The sequence below is a fragment of the Bos grunniens genome, chromosome X (assembly GCF_055505025.1).
Source record: "Bos grunniens cultivar Pamir isolate PY7600 chromosome X, Bosgru_T2T1.0, whole genome shotgun sequence".
Lineage (NCBI taxonomy): Eukaryota > Metazoa > Chordata > Mammalia > Artiodactyla > Bovidae > Bos > Bos grunniens.
In genome coordinates this window covers 7,054,488-7,074,318 of record NC_141194.1, presented here as the reverse complement: position 1 = coordinate 7,074,318, position 19,831 = coordinate 7,054,488, and the positions used below count along the sequence as shown (strand labels likewise).

The 19,831-nt window shown below is 52.0% G+C and overlaps 1 protein-coding gene, 1 long non-coding RNA gene and 1 pseudogene across 2 annotated transcripts in view; 2 read left to right on the top strand and 1 right to left on the bottom strand.

The window, feature by feature from the left end:
- LOC147339730 (uncharacterized) overlaps positions 1-18,532 on the bottom strand; it is a 35,748-nt gene extending 17,216 nt beyond the window's left edge. Inside the window, exon 1 of the long non-coding RNA XR_015159023.1 lies at positions 18,235-18,532. This is a non-coding gene — a long non-coding RNA (uncharacterized LOC147339730). The remainder of the gene's footprint in view (positions 1-18,234) is intronic.
- On the top strand, positions 701-2,267 carry LOC147339732 (uncharacterized). The gene has a single exon (XM_086387930.1). It carries the CDS (start codon positions 941-943, stop codon positions 1,835-1,837), a length of 897 nt encoding a protein of 298 aa, XP_086244056.1. The 5' UTR covers positions 701-940; the 3' UTR covers positions 1,838-2,267.
- On the top strand, positions 9,909-18,369 carry LOC147339731 (PI-PLC X domain-containing protein 1-like; annotated as a pseudogene).
- Positions 18,533-19,831: the final 1,299 nt, after the last annotated feature.

The window sequence follows — 19,831 nt, the reverse complement described above, 5'->3', positions numbered from 1 at the left end:
ATTTATGAACCAACCAGGGCAGCAGGAGCCAGAGACCTGTAGTCAGTAGGACCTGGGCCTCTTGGTCTCGTCCAGTCTCAAACCCACTTCCTGCAGAGTGGTTTCTTTGAAAGGCTGCTCTTTGAACAAGAAGCCTCAAATTCAGCTTTACTCACACCTGCTCTAACCACCCCCTGTGCTGCCTCCCATATGCAGAGAGCTCCAGGCCAGGTGCCCCTAACTTAATAGACCCTTTCCCCTCACAGGGAGCCATTCAGGAAGATTCCACCTAAGTCATCAAGAGTCTTATCTCTCAGTAGGGTAAAATACCTGTGGCCACTGTGACACGACTTTTCAGATACTTACACTCAGGGAAAGGTCCCTGCAGATCCACCTCTATCAGGAGAGACGCTGCCTCTGATGCTACTGAAAGGTCCCTAGGCTGGGTGGTATGTAGAAAAGGCCCTTGATGCAAGCTTCCTGGATTTCTGTAGATGTAGAGAATAAGAATGGAATGGATAAGTGGACTGTAAAGACCCACTTGATGGGAGACAAATCGTGCACCGTCAACACTAAGATGGTTACTGGGGCAGGCTTTACCATGGCACACCAGCTACCTGACTAAAAGCTTCTTCTTTCAGCAGAACCAAAGCCCAAGATCTACCCATGTGCCTCCTGCTGTCTGTCCTTCTCCAGTCAGAAATTCCTCAGCCAACATGTCCAACGCAATCACCCTTCTCAGATCCTCCTGAGGCCATCTATAGGAGACCACCTCCAACCAGAGGATCCCTGTCCAGGCAGTCAAAATCAGCAGCAGCAATATTCTGATCCACACAGCCTGAGTGACAAACCAGAGGGTCGAGAGCCCAAGGAAAGGCCCCATCCTTTGCTGAAAGGCCCCAAACTTTGCATAAGGCTGAAGAGGATTTCAACGGCCTCTTCCTACCCACCCAAAGGACAAATGGGGGGTTCTGAGGTGCATGAGAGAATGACCGAAGAGCCCAGCACAAGCCAGAAACTGAATCCAGAGGACACAGGCAAATTATTCATGGAGGCAGGGGTCTCAGGGATTGTAAGAGTCAATTACGGAGAGCATGAGCAAGACTCCAAGGATAGGTCAAGTCTAATCACACATGAGAAGATACACACGGGGGAGAAGCCCTATGTTTGCACGGAGTGTGGGAAAAGCTTCAATTGGAAGTCAGATCTCACCAAACATAAGAGGACACACACAGAGGAGAAGCCCTATGCTTGTGGGGAGTGTGGGCGAAGCTTCAGTTTTAAGAAAAATCTCACCATACATAAGAGGACACACACAGGGGAGAAGCCCTATGTTTGTGGGGAGTGTGGGCGAAGCTTTAGTGAGAAGTCAAATCTCACCAAACATAAGAGGACACACACAGGGGAGAAGCCCTATGCTTGTGGGGAGTGTGGGCAAAGCTTCAGTTTTAAGAAAAATCTCATCACACACCAGAGGACACACACAGGGGAGAAGCCCTATGTTTGCGGGGAGTGTGGGCGAAGCTTCAGTGAGAAGTCACGTCTCACCATACATAAGAGGACACACACAGGGGAGAAGCCCTATGTTTGTGGTGATTGTGGGCAAAGCTTCAGTTTGAAGTCAGTTCTCATCACACACCAGAGGACACACACAGGGGAGAAGCCCTATGTTTGCAGGGAGTGTGGGCGAAGCTTCAGTGTGATATCCAATCTCATCAGACACCAAAGGACACACACAGGGGAGAAGCCCTATGTTTGCAGGGAGTGTGAGCAAAGCTTCAGGGTGAAGTCCAATCTTGTCAGACACCAAAGGACACACACAGGGGAGAAGCCCTATGTTTGCATGGAGTGTGAGTGAGTCATGACCAATAAACCACATCCTAGCCACAGGAGGATTACTGCAGCCACCCCATGCCTCAGCTCTAAGGGGGCCTCAGAGCAGGTTTATGATCCGTTACTGTCGCCAAGAGTATGAGGAGAGACTTCCCAGATGGTCCAGTGGCTACTACTCCAATGCGTAGAGCCATGTTGAATACCTGATTTGGGAACTACCTCCCACATGCAGCAACTAAGACACAGTGCAGCCATGTAAATAAACACATAAGCAAATATTTTACAGAAGCAGTGTGATGAACACAGAATTAATTGATTAAACAGACCTTCCACTTTCATGACAGGAGAGGAGGTAGATAAACAGCAGATGGTTTCTTAAGTGTTCTGTAGATATTCATGCCAATTGCCTTCACGGTTTTCTGTACTTCTTCTAATAAATTTTGTCTCCAAACAAATCTGAAGCCCAGACTACGTACTCACTCCCCCCTTATTACCGACAGCAGTGAGGTCCAGTGACAGTGAACCCCTGGGAAGGCATTATTCTGGAGCCAACTCAGTTAGGTCACTGGACAGTCACTTCCAGGGTCCAGGGAGAGGAATCTAGGATTTGAGACAGACTCATCAGGGAAGAGAAAACTCTGGCTTCCTGCGAGGTGTGGCCTCTCCTCCTTATAGACCTAGACTCTACTTTGGCCTCTCCTGGTTGCCCTCTGTCTTCCTCTGACTTCTGTAGCCTCAAAAGTGAAGGCCACGTGCATGTGTATGTGTGCATGTGCATGTGCCTCGCTCAGCCTGGGCCATCTGGTCTCCCTCACTCTGTCTTTGCCACTTCATCAGGGTCATCACAGCATCTGGACTCCAGACTCGACCACAGGGGTCCAGTTCTCAGCTCTGCCCTCAGCATCTGTGTGACATGGGGCAAGATGCTCAACCTCTCTGTGTCTCTACTCTCATCTGTGATACAGGGTGGGAGCACCAGCGTTTTGGTCTGTTGCATAAGCACAGGCAGAATCTGGCAGAGGCTGGCTGAGAATACAAGCCCCGCCATTGCTGTTATTTGTGTTTTTTCTTTAATCTTTTTAAATTTTTTAATTGAAGGATATTTGCATTATAGAATGGTGTTTTCTGCATGTCCTTCAGCCCCCACATCTTCCAGGTCTTCAGAGCTAGACGAGGAAGGGGCTGTTTAGGCACTTAGCTGCCCTGATGAGGACATGTGAGGTCAGGGATGCTAAGGGAACACGACCTCCCTTCCCACCACTGCCATTCTTACTGAGCTGGGCAGCCCCAGAGCCCCTCCACACAGACAGGCAGTGCCGACAGTCGTCCACCCTGCGGACAACAGAGCCTGGAGCCGCGTGTGCAGGAAACTCCTGTCCAGACCCCATCCCACCCCCCACCCGGAGGGTCCTTGAAGCCCACACAGTGGCTTCTCTAATGCACGGGTCTTGTACCTGTGCCCACGTGCTTTGGTCAATGCTGTTGTGACCTTGAAATTCTTAACTATGGAATAGTTCATCCTACACTTCCCTTTTATGAGTGAAGTCTGATGGACCATAGGGTGCGCTGTGAGCAGAGCAGATGCACACAGCACAGCCCCCAGGGGTGACCAGGCTGCACGTGGGGACAAGGTGGACACAAAGTCCATCCCCCCAGGTGAGTGAAGGTGGTGACTGCACCAGGAAGCCACGCTTGCTTAGACCCAGAACTGAGTTCCAACACAGAGTGGAGGCAATGGTGTTCTTAGGAGTTGACCACACCCTTCCCTCTATGAATGAACTCTGCTCTGTCCTGATCCTTCCAGAATGGGTTCAGGAGGCTGAAGTCCACTCGGTCACCAAAAGACACCAAGGGGTGAGTGGGCTATGGGGCGGGGGGGTGGGAGGTGGTAGCTCCAGGACTGGGGGCAATGGCCCTCAGTTCCCTCCCTGTTCCAGGCTTGTGAAGTGTCTCTACATGAACCATGTCAGTAATAACCACCCACTGTTATTTTCTCGTTTCTTTCATGCTTTCCTAAAGGAACACGTTTGTCTGCTTGGTTTCCCTACAGGAAGGGAAGCCACATAAACTCTCCATCTTCCATGGCTTGTGGCTGGGGTCACAGGAGTGAGAGAGAATTAGGGGTGATGCAGGCAGAGGGGTTTCAACTGAAATACAGTGGAGACCCAGAAACTTGCAGGGGCTTCTCACCTGCACCTCCCACCAGAGCAGGGCCTGGAATCCCCTGAAAGCCTGAGCAGGTCAAAGCTTCTCCCTCCCCTCCCCTCCCCTCTCCTCCCCTCAAAAAGCTGGATCCTGGGCCAGCCCACAACACCCCCAAACCCCCCATCACCCACAGGCCTTCACAGGCCCTCCCTCACAGAAGTGGGAAGACCTGCATGGCGGCAGCAATGGTGTGTGACCCCAGAGCTTGGGGTCTCAGCTGACCTTGAGCAAGGGGGCTGGTGCTTTACACACCCTCCCAGCCCAGAGAGATGCCAGCAGCCACAAGCCACGAAGTGAAGCAGAGGTGAGGAAGGGGGCTGTTGATGTGAGCTGTCTGAGGTCCCATCCTGTCCCCATGACAGTGGCCAGGCCTCACCTGACACCATGACTGCCCTGCACGTGCAAACAAGACAGCAGCAGTCACAGTGACAGGACAGCCAGCTGCCTCCACCGCATGCTCCACTCGGACCTCAGAGGCCCCATAGCTGTACCTGACCCACCTGGCGCTGCTCTGCTTGGCTGCCAGGGCTTGGGGACCCTGGGTGAGTAAGTGAGGGCAGAGCACCAGAGGCCAAGCCTGTTTTCAGCTGCCAGACCTGCCCTGGTCGCCAGACCCATGAGCCCAACCAGTATCTGAAGCCAAGATGCCTTTGGGAGAATGACACCACAGACGCTGACCTCAGAGCTCAGACTCCTGAAAATTTACTAAACAGGTTGTTTTTAGTCTTTTTTTTTTTTAAGTAGGAGGTTGGCAGGAATAGGGAGGGGAATGACTTCCTTGGTGGTGCAGTGGTTAAAAATCTGCCTGCCAATGCAGGAAACATGGGTTCATCCCCGATCTCGGAAGATCCCACATGCTGTGGAGCAACTAAGCCTCTGCACAACTACTGCAGCCCAAGTGCCTAGTGCCCATGCTTCCCAACAAGAGAAGCCACCACAGTGAGAAGTTCAAGCACAGAAACTAGAGAGTAGCCCCCACTCCCTACAACCAGGGAAAAGCCCATATAGCAACAAAGACCCAGCATAGCCAAAAATAAATAACTTTTTTTTTTTTTTAAGTAGGATGCTGCAGCATTCCCTGCTGGTCCAGAGGCTAAGACTCTGAGCTCCCAACACAGGGGGGCCGGGTTCAATCCCTGGTCAGGGCACTAGATCCCACATGCCTCAACTGAATACCCTGTGTACCACAACTAAGACCCAGCGCAGCTGATTAAATAAATATTTAAAAGTAAGAGGTGGAGCGGTCCTAAGATGGTGGAGGAATAGAAAGAGGAGACCACTTTCTTCCCCACAAATTCATCAAAATATCATTTGAATGCTGAGCAACTTCCACAAAACAACTTCTGAACGCTGGCGGAGGACACCAGGCACCCAGAAAGGCAGCCCATTCTCTTCAAAAGGAGGTAGGACAAAATGTAACAGACAAAAAGAGAGACAGAAGAGTTAGGGAAGGAGAGCCATCCTGGGGAGGGAGTCGTGAAGGAGGAGAAGTTTCCAATCACCAGGAAACCCTCTTACCAGATCTGTGGGGAGTTTTGGAATTGCAGAGGGAAGCATAAGTGGGAGGGGAAAAAAATTCCACAGAATATGTGCCTTAACCACAACTCCCAGTGGAGAAATAGCCTAGACACTCACATCTGCCACAGCAAGCAGGAGAGGCGTGGGTTGCATGCTTAGGGTAAGGACTGGGCCTGAATGCCCTGAGGACAATCTGAGGGAGCTAAGGTGAGATAGCAACCCAAACTGTGGGATAGCCAGAGAGAGAGAGAATTTTCCTGTGAAAGCTCTAACCTAAGGCACAGTCTGGCCACTTCACAGAACAAAGGACTGAGTGAACACCAAAGGAGAGCTAGCTAGCTGTGGACTGTCCCCTCACCCTGCCGGAGGCAGAGAGGCAGGTGGGCAACAGCCAGAGATGGAAGACGAGGGGCAATCTCGGCCCCAGAGATGGCATCCTCCACCAAACTGTGAGCAGGCTCCTACTTCCTAACCACATCTTCCTGGGATCCTGGACGGTTGACATCTGCCAGGAGGATCGCAGCCTGAGATCAGCCCCCCAGAGGAGACATACAGCACACCTGAGACAGCGCTCTTTTGGCACACATGGGACACCGAGCAGCCGGGACCAGGCAGGTGATTAAGACACATGGCCCACCTGGGGCAGTGTGCTTGCCAAGCACCTGGTCACCTGAGCTGCTTGGACCTGGGAAGGGCACAAAATGCAGGTCCAGCTGAGTCTGTGCCTTTGTGGAGTACCTGAGAACCTGAACCTGAGCAGCTCAGACCAGGGAAGTGCATGAAATGCAGGGCCAACTTTGGACAGTTCCCCTGCAGAGCAACCTGGAGCCTGAGCAGTGTAGACTGGGAAAGCACAGGCCATCATGAGCTGGGGCAAGCCCCATGTGGTCCATACACCATGAGTACTCCCCACACATGCCAATGATATTTGTTTGCAGTGCTCCTCCCTCTCCACAACACAACTGAACAAGTGAGCCGAAATAAGTGACCACCTTCACTCCCTTGTGTCAGGGTGGAAATTAGACACTGAAAGGACTTGCAAACAGAGGAAGGTAAAATAAATAAAGAAGAGGGAGCCGCTCTGGAAGTGACAGGTGCAGCAGATTAAAACCCTGTAGTTAGCATTGACTATGCATTGGAAGGGGCCTATAGACCTTGAGAAGAAGTATAAGCTGGAACAGGGAACTATCCGAAACTGAACTGACCCCACCCTGCCGGCAGCAGCTCCAGAGAAATTCCTAGATATATTTTTACAATTATCATTTTTTAATTATTTTATTTTTAAGTTCTTTATTACTCCTTTAATTTTCATTTTTAAAACCTACTATTACTTTGCAAAAAACCTATTTTTTAAAGCAAACCATATATATATATATATTATAATTTTTGTGATTTTTTTTCTTTAATATTGTGTTTTTGAGAATCCAACCTCTACTCTAGATTTTTAATCTTTGCTTTTTGGTATTTGTTACCAATTTTGTACCTTTAAGAATCTAATCTTCAGTACCCATTTTTACTTAGGGGTGTGAATACTGGCTTGATTTCTTTCTCCCCTTTTGACTCTCCCCTTTCTCCCCCATGTCACCTCTATCTCCTCCCTCCCCCTTCTCTTCTCTACTTAACTCTGTGAAGTGTGTTCTCAGCTGTGGAGAACACTTAGGGAACTGATTACTGGCTAGATTGCTCTCTCCCCTTTTAACTGACCCTCTTCTCCTCCTGGTCACCTCTGTCTCCCTCCTCCCTCTTCTCTTCTCCATATAACTCTGTGAACCTCTCTGGGTGTCCCTCACTGTGGAGAATCTTTTCACCATTAAGCTAGATGTTTTATCATCATTGCTGTATGGATGGAGAAGTCTTGAGGCTACTGTAAGAATAAGACTGAAAGCCAAGGGCAGGAGGCTTAAATACAAAACTTGAGAAAACCAGAGAACTCCTGACTCCATACCTGCACTGAAACAAAGCTCCACCCAAGAGCCAACAAGTTCCAGAGCAAGACACACCATGCTAATTCTCCAGCAATGCAGGAATATAGCCCTGAGCATTAAAATACAGGCTGCCCAAAGTCACACCAAACCCATAGACACCTCAAAACTCACTACTGGACACTTCATTGCACTCCAGAGAGAAGAGATCCAGCTCCACCCATCAGAACACTGACAAAAGCTTCCTTAACCAGTAAATCTTGACAAGCCACTAGTCCAACCCCACCCACAGGGAGGAACGTCCACAATAAAGAGGAACCAAAAACTTCCAGCATACAGAAAGGCCATCCCAAACACAGCAATCTAAACAAAATGAAAAGGCAGAGAAATATTCAGCAGGTAAAGGAACATGGTAAACGCCCACCAAACCAAACAAAAGAGGAGGAGATAGGGAGTCTACCTGAGAAAGAATTCAGAATAATGATAGGAAAGATGATCCAAAATCTTGAAAACAAAATGGAGTTAAAGATAAAGAGACTGAAGGCAAGGATTGAGAAGATGCAAGAAATGTTTAACAAGGACCTAGAAGAAATAAAAAAGTGTCAATCAATAATGAATAATGCAATAACTGAGATCAAAAGCACTCTGGAGGGAACCAACAGTAGAGTAACTGAGGCAGAAAATAGGATAAGTGAGGTGCAAGATAGAATGGTGGAAATATATGAAGCATACAGGAAAAAAGAAAAACGAATGAAAAGAAATGAGGACAACCTCAGAGACTTTTGGGACAATGTTAAATACCCCAACATTCGAATCATAGAAGTCCCAGAAGAAGAAGACAAAAAGAAAGGCCATGAGAAAATACTTGAGGAGATAATAGTTGAAAACTTCCTTAAAATGGGGAAGGAAATAACCACCCAATTCCAAGAAACCCAGAGGATCCCAAACAGGATAAATCCAAAGAAAAACACCCCAAGGCACATATTAATCAAATTAATGAAGTTCAAACACAAAAAACAAATACTAAAAGCAGCAAGGGAAAGCAACAAGTAACACACAAGGGGATTCCCAAAAGGATAACAGCTGATCTTTCAATGGAAAGTTTTCATGCCAGAAGGGAATGGCAGGACATAGTTAAAGTCATGAAAGAGAAAAACATACAACCCAGATTACTATACCCAGCAAGGATCTCATTCAAATATGAAGGAGAAATCAAAAGCTTTACAGACAAGCAAAAGCTGAGAGAATTCAGCACTACCAAACCAGCTCTTGAGCAAATGCTAAAGGATCTTCTCTACACAGGAAACACAGAAAAGGTTTATAAACTTGAACTCAAAACACACAGTTACTGTAGAAGTGAAGTTTTGAGAATAGAGGGCTACTACTCTAAACCCTATGACATTAGTGTTGGTCGTTCAGTCGTGTCCGACTCTTTGTGACTCCATGGACTGACCGCGTGGAGCCCGCCAAGCTCCTCTGTCCATGGGATTCTCCAGCTAAGAAGACTGGAGTGGGTTGCCATGCCTTTCTCCAACTATGATATTAGAGGGGGCTGCTACTATAGAAGGGGAACTATCACTGTACAGGGGAGAGTATGACAATAGAAGGGGAGTATTACTGTAGAGGGGGAACCATGACAACAGAAGGGGACTATTACTATAGAGAGGGGACCTTAAGAATAGAGACAACCCCTGTCCATGGAGAGCAGTAAACACAAAAATAAAGGTCCAGGCGTGTGTTTGCCATGAAAGGAGTCCTGATGGCATGCAGACCACCAGGACACCCACCCATAACAGGAGAGAGGGGACACTCAGACCCTGACTGGAGGCATTCCCAGCTTCTTTAGCTGCTCAGGTGGGTGCTTCATCCTGGGAGCCTGTCCAGTCACTTTTACTGCAGCAACACCACCAGATCGAGAGACCGCCTCTGGGGAGTGAAGGGCATGTGACCTTGTGCCTGGGCTCCATCGCCCCTAGGATGGAAGCCCCCATACCTGGAGCCCACAGGCTCAACTGGGCCCCTCTCAGGCCCAAGAGGAGGGGGCTGGTGCACAGTGCGAGGAAGGGGGACCCTCTGGAGGAGGTCGCCAGCTCGAGCCTCAGGGAGAGCAGACTTGAGCTGCTGGGGTCTGTCTGTTGGTCCCTGTCTCCCAGCTCCCTTGCTCCTCCTCAAACCCCCACTTAACCTCCTGTCTCTCCCTCCCCCCTCTCCCTACTTCTGTCTGTCTCTCTTCATGTCTCTGTCCATTTCTTTCTGTGTCTCAGTTTCTCTGTCTCTAGAGCACTTCTCCCCTCTCCACCATCCCATCCTCCTTTCTCTTGGAGAGAAGGCCACAGGTACCAGTTCCTTAGAGCCACGCCTCCACGCCGCCAGCACCGGGTCTTCTGTATGTCCTGTTTTCATTATGCAACACTCCATTTCCTCCCCCAGATTGCCCAGGCTGGGCCTCCGATGGGCTGGCAGGTGAGCTTGCCCGGCTCCTTCCTGTGCCACCAAGGTGAACGCCAACTGGATGTCGGTGCTGAGTTCTCAGCTCTGGGACATGCCCTCGCACCACCTCTCCATCCCAGGTGAGGCCCCGCAGGCTTGGCTCAGCGGGGATGCGGCTGCGAGACGGGTCCAAGTGTGGGAAGCCTCAGAGCCAAACATGCACACATGCAGGCACACACAGGCACACTGAACACACACACGCATGCACACACACACACCAAACACACATGCACACATACTGCACACACACACACATACACAAACCAGCACCTTCCCTTGTCTGTCCACTTTATCCCATTCAACCTGGAAGGTACATGAACCCCCGAGAGCCTACCTTCAGGACACATGCCAGCCTCCCTGGGGGGCGGGGTTGTGTTTTCTCAGCCACTCTGTCCTACTCCTGGCGACCCCTCACCTTTCCACCCACGTTTTCCATCAGAGCTTGTGCAGCACCTTCTGCACTTGAGCCTGGAGGGCCCAAAGTTTAAGGGGTCCACCCGCCCCAAAAACAACTCGATAAGTGATACCAGAACTATCTAATTAAAATGAGGAACCTCTGACTCCAGCCAGTTTGCTTGCAAAAAGTGCTGCAAAGCTCAGCTATGGGCAGGCATCTGGATTTGGGGATGGCCAGTGGTGACCAGGCAGGCGGGCACTTCCAGGGTGACACTGCTGTGCTCAGGCCATCTGAGGGGTGGCCACCAGACACCGTGGCCTGGGAGGGGAGGGTCCCTGCCAGACAGCACCCTGCTCACCTCCTCAAGGTGCAGACGTGCCCCATTCTCCACCGGCACTCCTCTGGCTGTGCAGACACTGGGCCCTGCCCTGGCTCTGTGACCCTGGGCACTGCCCGCTGGGAGCGCACATTGACAGTTGGACAAACAGGAAGTGCTGTTTTCTATGGAAGGCAGCTTTAGACTCTTTCTCACCCTCTCCACAGCTGTGGGGTTCTATGCCGGCCACCCCACCCTGCCTGGGAGGAGGGGCCCCCACACGGCTCTTCCCTTGAGAGTGTGGAGCAGACAGGGAACCGTGGACCCAGTCTCTCGGCCCTTCCGGGTGCTTCCCGTGGGGAAAGCTGTGGCGGCCCCACAAGGAGGAGGCTTCCGAGTCTTCAGGACCACAGAGGGGCCCCTGGCCGCTCTCCTTCCTGTACCCCTTACAAAATAACTCGTGATGCCTCTCCCCCAAGCCCGGGCACCACTCATCTGCTTCTGTCTTTGTAAATTTGCCTGTTCTGGACATCTCTTATAAATGGACACGTAAAATGTGTCCTTCTGTGTCTGCTTCCCTCACTGACCATCGTGTGTTCAAGGTCCATCCACGATGTAGCCTGTGTCAGAACTTCACTCCTTTCATGGTGACTCATACACCACTGTGTGCATGGACCACATGCTGCTAACCCACCCATCCATCCATCCACACACACACCCACCCATCCACTCACCTATCTGTCCATCCACCCACTCACCTATCCATCCACTCATCCATCCAACCAACCCACATCCATCCATAAATCCACCCATCCATCATCCATCCATCCATCCATCCACTGACCAATCCATCATCCACCCATCCACTGATTGATCCATCCACCCACTCACCATCCATTCATCCATCCATCCACTTATCTATCCACCCATCCATCTACTCTTCCATAACATCATCAAATCAAATTATATTATGAACTTGTAAATCCTCCTTCCCATCCCTTGACCCTGAGAATAAATAAGAAAAGAAAAAAAGAGAACAAAATAAAGCTAGTCCAAACCTATGTTAGAGACAGAAGGGAAGATTTCTGGATTGTCCCCAGGTGACTGCTAAAGTGTGAACCTCTCCACACTGTCTCTGAAACAGATCACACAGATTTAAAAGGGAAAAGAATAAGTGAAACCACACATCAGTGACCACAACATTGGCGTCATAAAGAGCCTGAAAATACTATGAATAACTTCAAAGTACTTGTAACTAGAGAGGGTCTGTCTGTGCTCAGTTGTCTGACTCTTTGCAGCCCCATGGACTGTACCCGCCAGGCCCCTCTGTCCATGGGATTCTCCAGGCAAGAATAATGAGTAGGTTCTCATTCCCTTCCCAGGGGATCTTCCCAACCCAGGGATCACCCCTGCATCTTTTACGCCTCCTGCTTTGGCAAGCGGGCTCTTTGCCACGAGCACCACCTGGGAAACAACAAACCATAAAATCAAAAGCCATCTTAAGCCTTTCCTGTCCCAAAATGGGATTCCTTAAATAAATTGACTTTCACTTTCTCACTTCTGCAGAGACCCCATTTCGAGACAAGATTCAGTCCCCAGGACTCAGTGGATATGACTTTCAGGACTCCGCCATACCCCGCGGCGCTTTAGCTGTGCATCGTTAGGGCAGCTTGGGGGCACAGAGGACAGGCTCAGGGGGTGACGTGTGCCCCGCCTGGTTTGCCTGCAGGGAGCCACAGCACTATGACCTACTGCCTGAACAAGAAGTCACCCATCTCTCACAAGGAGTCGAGGCTGCTGCAGACTCTGGGCAAAGTGCTGCCATGTGTCACCCTGCCCGTGGTGCTCAAGAGGTCCACCACCCAGGTGAGGGTCTGCGGGCACGCCCGGGCCCTGGACCCAGCTCCAGCCGCTAGTGTCACCCACAGGGGGCGGTGTCCTTATCCCTCTTGGGGAAACGGGATTGAGAATAAACCTGCCGTAAAGCAGAATTGCTGTTTAGTCGCTCAGTCATGTCTGACTCATTGCGACCCCATGGAATGTAGTCTGCCAGGTTCCTCTGTCCATGGGATTCTGCAGGCGAGAATACTGGAGTGTGTTTCCATGCCCTCCTCCAGGAGATCTTCCCCACCCAGAGAGCCTCCCAGAAAGGTAGGAAAGGACACAGCTTTACTGTAGAACCAGCCTGAAGCCAGAACAGGGACCCATGGACTAACAGCATCACCGTCTGGGAGGGGAAGGGGGAGGCTGGGTCCCACCTTTTGTGCAGCTGAGCTGACACTAGAGCTCCTTCCTGGTCCCAGATAAGCAACAGCTGAGTTCCCATGTCCTCTGAGGTGGGTTTACGTTTGCACCCCAGCACCCCCTCCAGGGAGACTTTCTTGGTGGTGCAGATGGTAAAGAATCAGCCTGCAATGCATGGGACCCGGGCTAGATCCCTGGATCGGGAAGATCCCATGGAGGAGAAAATGGCACCCCACTGTAGTATTCTCACATGGGAAGTCCCATGGACAGAGGAGCCTGGAAGGCTAGAGTCCATGGGGTCACAGAGAGTCGAGACGACTGAAGTGACTGAGAACACACGCACGCACTCACACCCCTCCCCTGTAGTGCTTCTCCAGGGTGGATTGGGGGTTTTATGGGGTGCAGAGAAGCCGGGGTGGGATGCAGTCATTGTGGAGGATGGAGAGGAGTCAATGGTGGGGGCCCTGTCTGTGGGGAGGGGGCACCCAATTGACAGTGGTCCTGTCACTGGCACACACATTACCCAGGGGGTGGATGCAGGATGGGGTAGAAAACCCATCTGGGCTCAGGTGCCCGCAGGAGCAGGGGCCCACCTGGGCGGGACAGATGGCCCCTGCCTTCCTGTACCCGCACTTGAGGGGCACTCATATTCCCGGTTTTTCTGCTCCTGGGCTGGTCCTCCCAAGAGGACAAGAGGCTGTCAAGCACAGCTCTTACCTGTGTGATTGCTTCCTCCTGGGAGGTCCCTGGTTGCTGGAATCCTCCTCAGGGGATCTGATTGGCAGAGAGCCAGGGCTGGAATGGGAACAACTACATTCTTGCTTGCATCAGGTGCCTAAGCCTGGCCTTAAGAGCTCACACCCAGAGGAGGGAGTGAGCAGCAGGGGGTCCACCAGAGCCCGGGAGTCCTGCAGGACTGGGGTCCCTCTGCTCGGAGGGTCCCTTGGTGCTGGGTCCCTCTCTTCTGTGTCCCTCCAAGGCAGGGTCCCCTCCATACTGGGGGACCTCGGTGCCATGGTCTCAAGTGGCATGGCTGCCAAAGAGACCTGGGTGTGTGCGGGGTGGGGGGCACAGATGGCGGTCTTTCAGGGGGTGTTTAAGATCAGCGGCTGCAGTAGCACTTCATTTAATCCTTGTAGAGGTGGATAGCAAGTGCCTGACAATAGCTGACAATGTTCATATGAGTCTTTGTTTTTTATTTTAACTTGGATTGGTGGGGGTGTGACACCCTTTCCCATTTTTTATCCTTACATCTTTTTCTTTTTCCATTGTGATTCTGTGTAGAAAACACAGTACCATTTTCTGCTACTAGTTTATGTTAATATTAGTTTTTGCTTTTTCTTTTATTTTGGATAGAGAGAATCTATTATTTTCTTCCCCATTTTTTTATCCTCATGTTTTTTTCTTTTTCCATTATGATTCCTTGTAGAGAACACAGTACATTTTCTGCTACAAATTTATATTAGGGCTTCCCTGGTGGCTAGTTGGTAAAGAATCTGCTTGCAATGAGGGTGATATGGGTTCGATCCTGGGTTGGGAAGATCTGGAGAAGGGAAAGGCAACACACTCCAGTAATCTTGCCTGGATAATTCCATGGACAGAGGAGTCTGGTGGGCTACAGTCCACCAGATCAAAATGAGTTGGAAACAACTGAGCAACTTTCACTTTTCAATGTACGTTAAAGTTATTTTTTGCTTTCTCCTGTCTTAATTGTGTCGTGGACAGATGTTTCGTCCTTTTGTTCTCTTCCCTTGATTCCTTCTTGCCTTTCCTAGTGCTGTTTGTGGGGGTGGGCACAGACCTCTGTGGGTCTAGTGTGTCCTCACGTCCAAGGGTCCAGCTTGGGTGTCATGGAGCCTTGGCATTGAACCCACAGGGAGCTTCCACCCAGGGACTGCCTGAAGGAGCGTGAGGCTGGACTCTGCAGGAATATCCCCCCAAGACCACAGTCTCGACCCGGGCTCTGTGCTCCACATGACCAGTGACCCTGGGGACCCTGTTCCCAGAAGCAGTGCCTCAACCCCAGCAGCACCAACACGGTTGATTTCACAGTGGCCGACGCGGCCCTCAGTTGGGCATCCTCAGTGCATGCCCAGCCCCTGAGTGGGGGGCCGCCCTCTGTGCCCAGCACAGATACCGACCTCTGTGTGCAGGTGCTGAGCATCATGAAGCACCTGGATGCTGGCGTGAGGACCTGCAGATGGCGCACATGGAAGAGGACACCGAGAGGAACCTGCACTCTGGCCACATGGTGTACATGACGGCCCTCACGGAGGTGGGGGTGGGGGCAGGGGTACGGACAGGGGGTCCGCCAGCCAGGGACACCACGTCTGGTCCAGGCAGGAGGGGGAGTGCCTCTGAGGGGATGGGCACACGTCCACTCAGGTGGACATGTGGTCACTCCAGGCAGGAGAGGCTGACCTCTAAGGGGACAACACAGGTTCACTCCCATTAGAAGACACTGACTTCTAATGGGACAGACACACGTCCACTCAGATGGACACACATCCACTCAGATGGACACACAGTCACTCCAGGCAGGAGAGGCTGACCTCTAAGGGGACAACACAGGTCCACTCCCATTAGAGGACACTGACCTCTAATGGGACGGACACACGTCCACTCCAGGCATGAGAGGGCTGACCTCTGGCGTCAGTCACTCAGAATTCCTGACCAACGTGCGTTTCTGAACTCACACCTGCACCCCTGGCCTCTGGGGTGTCTCCTAGAGTTTGGCTATACCAGGTCCCTGACACGTCTTTTCCTGTGTCTAGTTTTGGGGTGTCCAGTCCATTCTCTCGGCTGCTGGCCAAGTCACTTAAAGTCTCACACTGGCCTCGGCCCCCAGTGCCCCCACCACAGAACCTAAAGACCCTTGGGGTCTGGAGGTTCTGTCCTGGGCCTCAGTGTGCATGTACCCTGCTGGCCTCGTACGCTCCCTGGAGTACAGACTTCACACAATATTATAAGCAATGCTCTCTGCTGCTGTGCATGCACACACACATGCATATCTGTGCACACACAGACCCTGAACACATGCACACCTGTGTGTGCACCTGTACCTACTGGAGTGTGTACACACACACACACACACCAGCACACCAGAGCAATGCCACGGCTCCCCACTGCCACTCAAGAGAGGCTGGGTCCCTTGGGAGCAGGCGCCATGCTTTATGTCTTTGTGTGTCAGGACACCCCAACCTGTCTGTAGAGTGGCTGTGCTGGGGGAATTCCCCACCCATGACCCTCTGTTTCTCACTACAAGGCCCTTCACCCCACCCCCACCCAGGACATGCTCACAGAGATCTCAGAGTGGCTGGAGAACCACCCCCAGGAGGTGGTTATCCTGGCATGCAGGAACTTCGAGGGCGTGATGGAGGACCTGCACGAGTACCTGATGGGCTGCATCAAGAACATCTTTGGGGACGTGCTGTGTCCCCATGGGGTGTGAGCAGGGGCCACAGGCTCCCCATGCTCTTGGCAGTGGGGGTAGTGGGAGCACTAGGCTCACTGTAATCAGACTATCCACTCACTGCGTGAGGCTGATTCAGGCACCAGGTGATGCTGCTCATGGAACCCCAGTAATCCACCCACCACTGTCTCCACTCAAACACCCCAATGACCAGCCCATCACTGGTCACAGGCACCCCCAATAATCCACCCTGCCTGGTCTCTATTCAGACACCCCCAAAATCCATCAATCATGCCTCACGATGCCCCAGTAATCCACCTGCCATTTTCTATCAAAAACCCCAATAATCCATCCACCTCTGTTTCCACTCAGGCACCCCAATAATCGACCCATCACTGTTCAAGACACCCAAATAATCTACCCACCACTGTCTCCACTCAAACACCCCCAAAATCTACCAATCACTGCTCAAGACACCCCAATAACCCACCCATCACCATCTCCACTCAGACACCCTAGTAATCGACCCACTAGTGTCTCTCCTCAGACATGCCAATAACCCACCCATGACTGTCTCTTCTCACAGAGAACCAAAAAACCAGCCCATCACTGCTCACAGACACCCTAATATCCACACATCGCTGTAGCTTCTCGGACACCCCCAATTACTGACACATTGTGTCACATGGCACCCTGTGCACATGTCTCACGGGCACCCAGATGATTCTCCCCCTAGGAGGTGCTGACTCTGCACCAGCTGTAGTCCCAGGGCCAGCAGGTCATCCTGTCGTACAAGGACGAGGCATCCATGAGTCCACATGCAGAACTGTGGCCCAGTATCCCCTACTGGTGGGGGAACCAGGTGAAGCCCAGAGACCTCGTCCACTACCTGGAGCTCATGAAGAGCTGCAGCCACCCAGGGGAGTGCTGCCTTCAAACCGGGACACCTGGTCGCACACATGTCCTAACGCATGGGGCTGGCTTTGGGTTCAAGTAGAGAAATGGAACAGGATGTATTAGGGGACGTTATTCTGTTCAGCACATGGGGACCAGGGCGTGGACATCCTTGGGGACGTTACTGTGTCCACCACAGGGGGTCAGGATGTAGACAGGATGTGGACACCATGTGGACATTATTGTGTCCACCACACGGGGCCAGGACATGGACATCTTTGGGGTCACTGTCCAGCCCGCCTGCCCTCTGTAACAGGAGAAATTCACGAATCAACACCTCTGTGAGCCCCTGCTGTCTGAACTTTGGTCTCTGTTGGATATCTGAATCTCTGACCTCTGCGGAGGCCAGAGTCTGGGTGAGTGATGGCACAGCTTGGTGACTGCATGGGTGGGTGACCCCATGGGTTAGGGGTCGCATGGGTGGGTGACTACGTGGGTGGGTGACCCCATGGGTTACTGGTCACATAGGCGGGAGACCGTGTTGGTTGGAGACCGCATGGGTGGGTGACTGTGTGGGTGGGTGACCAGTTTGAGTTGCTGAGTGCAGGGTGGGTTACCATGTGAGTTGCTGACCCGGGGAGTGGGTGACCCCATGGGTGGGTGACTGTGTGAGTCGGTCATCATGTGGACAGGTGAGCACATGCCCTCACAGGTTAGTAACCTCATGGGTGGGTGCCCACGGGGGTTAGTGGCCAGTGGAGGGATCACTGCATGGGGTAGTGACCCCGTGGGTGGGTGACCACGTGAGTCGGTGCCCACACGGTTTGGTTGGCCACATGACTCTGTGGGTTAGTGGCCGCATGCCCGGGCAGCTGACCCCACAGCCTGCACCATGAACAGCAGCCCCTCTCTTGTCCCAGGCAGGCTGTGGGTGGCCAGCATCAACCTCACAGAGAACCTGGAGTTTGTCCGCGTCCACCCGGCCTGGTCCCTGGAGAAGCTGACCCAGTGGGGGCTCCCCTACCTTTGTGCATGGGTGCGGGGCCAGTGCCCGGGGTCGGCCACCGGCCGTACCAACACCGTCGCAGGCAACTTCATCTGGGCCCAGAGGTTTGTTGGTGACGTCATAGGGTTGAACTGGAAGCTGCTTCGGGGCTGACGGACGGCGCGTGTGTGGAGCTGGGCATCACGGAGGCTGCGTCTCAGTCACGTCCTGCGACGTTACCGGCCTGAACCAGAAGCCGCCTCGGGGCTGAGGCACGGCGCACTGAGGAGCTGGGTGTTGCGGAGGCCGCTCCTCGTTTGCATCCTGTGACGTCACTGGGCTGAACCGGAAGCTGCTTCGGGGCTGAGGGATGACGCATAGGTGGAGCTGGGTATCACGGAGGCTGCGTCTCAGTCACGTACTGTGATGTCACCGGCCTGAACCGGAAGCCGCCTCGGGGCTGCCGGTGGGCACGTTGAGGAGCTGAGCATTGCGGAGGCTATTCTCAGCCCTCTCTTATGGGGCTTGTCATCCGTCCGCGCGTCCACTGAATGTGGGTGACTGCCGAGGTGGGGCCAGGTGGCAGGGTCCATGGTCTCCTCGGCCCTCCGTGTGTCTCTCGGTGACCGCAGGGTGTGAGGTGATGATTAAAGGTGAGTGCATGATTTGTACAATCACATCCTCAGGGGGACACACCTGGTTCTCGGGTCTGTGGCTTCCCCATGGGAGAGGCTGGGGTGCCCCCTCTCCCCAGGCACTGAGACTAGCAGACGGTGACCCCCAGCTGGGGAGGGGAGGAGGCACTATGACATAGTGTCCATAGGCGGGGACTGAGCGCATAGCGATCCCACTGAGAAATCCCTTTTATTAGATAAGGGGCTTCCCTGGTGGCTCACTTAAGAAGGCCTTCTTATCTCTCCTTGCTAGTCTTTGGGACTCTGCCTTCAGGTGGCTATATCTTTGTGTGTCTCCTTTGCCTTTCTCTTCTCTTCTCATCTATTTGTGAGGCCTCCTCAGACACCCACTTTGCCTTTTTGCATTTCTTTTTCTCGTGGATGGTTTTGATCACCACCTCCTGTACAATGTTAGGAACCTCCATCCATAGGTCTTCTGGTACTCTGTGTGCCAGATCTAACCCTTGAATCTATTTGTCACTTCCAGTGTATACTCACAAGGGATTTGAAAAAAGCAAAGAAACAGAGGAAAACAATACAGTGAGAAAGACTAGAGATCTCTTCAAGAAAATGAGAAATGCCAGGGGAACACTTCATGCAAAGACAGGCACAATAAAAGACAGAAACGTTATGGGCCTAACTAAAGCAGAAGAGATTAAGAAGAGGTAGCAAGAATACACAGAAGAACTGTTTAAAAAATCTTAATAACCTGGATAACCACGATGGTGTGATCACTCACCTAGAGCCAGATATCCTGTAGTGCAGACACATGGGCCTTAGGAAGCAGCAGTAGGAGCAAAGCTAGTGGAGGTGATTAAATTGTAGTTGAACGCTTTCAAATCCCAAACGGTGGTACTGTTAAAGTGCTGCACTCAATACGCCAGCCAGTCTGGAAAACTTGGCAGTGGCCACAGGACTGGAAAAGGTCAGTTTTCATTTCAATCGCAAAGAAGGACAATGCC